The sequence below is a fragment of the Haliaeetus leucocephalus genome, unplaced genomic scaffold (genome assembly GCF_000737465.1).
Source record: "Haliaeetus leucocephalus isolate CR32 unplaced genomic scaffold, Haliaeetus_leucocephalus-4.0 Scaffold165, whole genome shotgun sequence".
Taxonomy (NCBI): Eukaryota; Metazoa; Chordata; class Aves; order Accipitriformes; family Accipitridae; genus Haliaeetus; species Haliaeetus leucocephalus.
Window position 1 is genome coordinate 713,789 of NW_010972601.1, and position 3,555 is coordinate 717,343.

Genomic DNA, 3,555 nt, shown 5'->3' on the forward strand with positions numbered 1-3,555 from the left:
GGGAAAGACCGGCACCGGGTGTCACCGCATGGATGGACACCGGTACCGGAGAAGGGGGGGGCACCGGTACCGGAGAAAGGGGGATGAGCACGACAGGGGCGAGCACCGCTACCACGGCGGGGGGGGAGGGGTGTTACCGGCACCGGAGATGGAGGGAGCAGACAGGGCCGAGCGCCGGTACCGGAGGGAGGGAGGGTACCGGGGCGGGAGGAGGCACCGGCCCCGGGGAGTGTGAATGTGGTAACGGGGAAAAGGGTGCTCCGGTGCCGGAGGGGAGATGTGTGGAGGCTGCCGGGCCGCCCCGCCGTACCTTCTTCTTCTCCAGCCCGCCCATGGCTGCTCCGCCGCCGCCGCCGCCGCTGCCCCCGTGCCCCCGGCGCGCCGCAGGACCCCGGCCTGCCCGGGACCTGCCTGCGCCCGGGGTCCGCGATCTGCGCCCACCGGAGCCGCCCCACGCTGGTCATGGAAGCAGCGTGAGCAGCGTGGGCAGCGCGAACAGAGCGGGCAGGGTGGGAAAAGCGGGCAGGACGGGCAGGACGCGGGGCAGGTCCGGGTCAGGCGCGCCGCGGACAGCCCGCTCGGCCCAGGCAGGAGGGAGAAGGGGTCCTGCGGCGAAGGGCACGCTGGGATATAGCGGGGCGGCGCGGAGCACGCTGGGATATATCGAGGCACTGGGATGTAGCGAGGCACCGGGCCTGGGGCGGCCCTGGGGGTCCTGGCCACCCGCGGGCACAGCGGAGCTGGGCAGGTCCCTGCCCGGGCCCTGGGGGTTCTCCCCAAGCTGAGAGCAGCCCCTGGGACCGGGGGCTCCGTCCTGCCTCCCCGGCCCCAGGGTACCGGCCCCGGGGCTCCCTGTTCTGTAAGGGCCGTCGGTGGGGCGAGTGCGGGGGGTCCACGGGGGGAAGGCCCGGCTGCCTCGGCCTCCCTCAGCCCGAGCTCCGGCAGCTCCTGGCTGCCCCAGGCCCCATCCTTTCTCCCCCAGACTTTCCCCCCCTTCCTCGGAGGCAGCTGGACCCCGTATCCCCGCATGGCGAGTCTCCGGGGACCGGGGCATCTCCTGGGGGCCTGACGGATGCCCACGACAGGGGTTTGTCCATCCCAACCTGCCGGGGACCCCAGTCCCCGGGGCGCCAGCGAGCCTTCACGGGTGTCTGGGGGTCTCATCCCTGAGCTGGGATGGGTGAGGTGTCTCCGGGAGGGTTTCGTGGTCCTTGGGTTCCCAGCCTGATCCCATGGGTGGAATGTGAGTTTGTCTCGATGCCGTGCGGGCCCACGGTCAGCTTGGAGCTGAGCCGTGGTGCTGTTCCCCAGCAGGCAGAGACCCAAGCCCCAGCAGTGCCCGGAGACCCCCCCCACCTCCCCTTGGCTGCGGGGATTTACTTTTTGGGGTTCAGCACCCCCATACCCACCCCTCATCTGCCGAGCGGGGCTGATTAATCCTTGTTTTCAATAAAAAGCTAGTTTCTAGGTGAGCAGCGGAGTCATTGCTTTCCAAGGCTGCAGGGATGGAGGGTGCAGGATTTGGGGGGTTTTCATCCCTCTCTTGTTTTTTTTGGCTAACTTTGACTGGTGATTTTGACTCAAATGCCTGCAGTTTGGGTCTCGCTGCCCCGGCCGTGGTGCAGAGGGCAAGGAGACCTCGATGCTCACGCAGTTCATGCCAGGTCAGGGAGCTGGGAGGAAAGAGCGGCTGTGAGCACTTATCTCTGCCCCGGCGTGGGGTGGTCCCACTTCCCTTTGCTTCGCCTCCAGCCAAAGTCCTTTCCTGTTTCTGCTGACTCGGCCCCGGTGTGCGGAAACGGCCTCTTGCAATACCGTCCCATCCCCAGCGGTGTCCTGGTTCGGCTCGGCCAGGCTCTGCCGGGCTGCCAGCTGTGCCGTGCCGTGGCACCCACCGCCCCGCTCCGGCATGTGGCTGCTCCTCATCCTGCTGCAGGCTGCGGTCCTGCCTGCCCAGCTCTGTGGTGAGTACGGCAGCTGGCCACCACCCAAAGTCCCCGGACCCCCACATCCCGCCTGGGGACCCCACTGGAGCCGAGGGTCTTGCCTGACCTGGCTGTGGCGGTGGAGAGGTCCCTGAGGAGCGGGGCTGGGGGGGACGGGCACCATCCTGTACTCCAGCCCCGTGTCCTGGCCCCGGGGAGGACGCTGACCTCATGACACCCCTCCAGTGATGAGTTTTCCAGGGCTGAGGTCTCCCCAGCGCCCGCCGGGGTTAAGCCTTACTCCTGTGCCCCCTTCCCCTGCCCAAAGCCCAGAGCCAACCTGCCCTGCTCCTACACCTGCAGCCCCCCACCTCCCACAGGTCCCGCAGGGTCCCTGGGGTCAGGGGTTTGAGCTCTGCATGCTCCCACTTCATGTCATGTATCTTATTTTGTTTCTACCCCATTTTTTGGGGGGAGACATGAGGTTTTGGCACTTGAAGGAGGGCCACAAAGGGCACGGGGCTCACGGCAGGGTTGGGGGTGCTGGGTCTCCATTGCCACCGTGGCCCCACGCAGCCGGTGCCGGGGGCTGCAGATGCCATGAGGCAAGTGCTTGGGGTGGTCTTGGCCCCCTCACCCTCCGCTCCCTCTCCCCGGGGCCCTGGGGGGGTAGAAGCCCCAGGGGAGGCAGCGGCGGCGGTGCGGGCGCTGAGCGCCCGGCTGCTGGGGCTGGCGGTGGATCCGGCGCGGGACCCCGACCCCAGCGTCTACCTGGCCCTTCGCCTGGCCGGCGACCACGACCTACGCGGGGAGAAGCGGTACCTGGCGCGGCTGCAGGATGCCTTCCAGCACCGCTACGGCCGGTAGGTCCCAAGGGAGGACACTGGGTCCCCCCCGTGTACCCCTGGGGGACGTCCTCTGACCCCCACACCGCCCCAGCACTCATGCTGAGTCCCCACAGGAGCCTGCAGGCAGCTCTTCGGCCCCACGCTGCACCCCACAGCCACCCCCAGCAGGATGCTGTGGCCACTGAGCACACCACGTACGTGTGTGTGTCCGTCCCACGGGGACGGTCCCCTCCACCGGTGGGGTGACGGCCTCCCCGGTGTGGTGCCGCTGGCGAGAGCTGACATGGCGGCTTGCAGGAGGGCTGAGGCGGAGTGGCCGGAGACGGGGCGGCTGGCGCTGTACCTGCTGGGGCTACGGGCCACTTGTCCCCCACTGGAGCCCGGTCCCCAGCGCTCACTGGTGACATGGCTGAAGTACTACCTGGAGGAGGACTGGGCAGGTGAGAGCATCCCCACAGGGCGACCGTGGCAAGCACCCACTCATGCATCGGCACGTCCAGCCGCGGGGCCATCGGCTCGCCCTCGTGACACCACGCCTCGTCCCCAGGATCCCGGCAGCACGGCCACCCCCTCACCAGTTACTACCAGTACAGCCTGGGCGTTCTGGCACTGTGCGTCCACCACAAACGGGTGCGGGAGGAGGTGATCCGACGGCTGCTGGCAGCCGAGCACCACGGCAGGTTTGGGCACGCCGGCGGCAGCGCCGTGGGTAAGGGTCCTCCCCGGGGACGGACGGGACGGTGGCGCCCCAGGGTGGGCGTGCAGCAGCTGGGGGTGACACA

General features: G+C 68.9%; 2 protein-coding genes across 3 annotated transcripts in view; one reads left to right on the top strand and one right to left on the bottom strand.

The window, feature by feature from the left end:
- The window catches only part of PES1 (pescadillo ribosomal biogenesis factor 1), a 7,460-nt gene extending 7,092 nt beyond the window's left edge, over positions 1 to 368 (bottom strand). The window contains exon 1 of one of the 2 annotated variants that reach the window (XM_010563346.1): positions 311 to 368. In XM_010563346.1, the coding sequence (XP_010561648.1) occupies positions 311 to 334 (24 nt within the window). In that variant the 5' untranslated portion in view covers positions 335 to 368. The remainder of the gene's footprint in view (positions 1 to 310) is intronic. The other variant, XM_010563347.1, reaches the window with a different exon arrangement.
- Positions 369 to 1,257: 889 nt separating this feature from the next.
- Positions 1,258 to 3,555, top strand: part of TCN2 (transcobalamin II) — a 3,512-nt gene continuing 1,214 nt past the window's right edge. The window contains exons 1-7 of the mRNA XM_010563386.1: positions 1,258 to 1,275; positions 1,595 to 1,664; positions 1,830 to 1,964; positions 2,599 to 2,788; positions 2,887 to 2,967; positions 3,071 to 3,213; positions 3,321 to 3,478. Coding sequence (XP_010561688.1) covers positions 1,258 to 1,275; positions 1,595 to 1,664; positions 1,830 to 1,964; positions 2,599 to 2,788; positions 2,887 to 2,967; positions 3,071 to 3,213; positions 3,321 to 3,478 — 795 coding nt within the window. The remainder of the gene's footprint in view (positions 1,276 to 1,594; positions 1,665 to 1,829; positions 1,965 to 2,598; positions 2,789 to 2,886; positions 2,968 to 3,070; positions 3,214 to 3,320; positions 3,479 to 3,555) is intronic.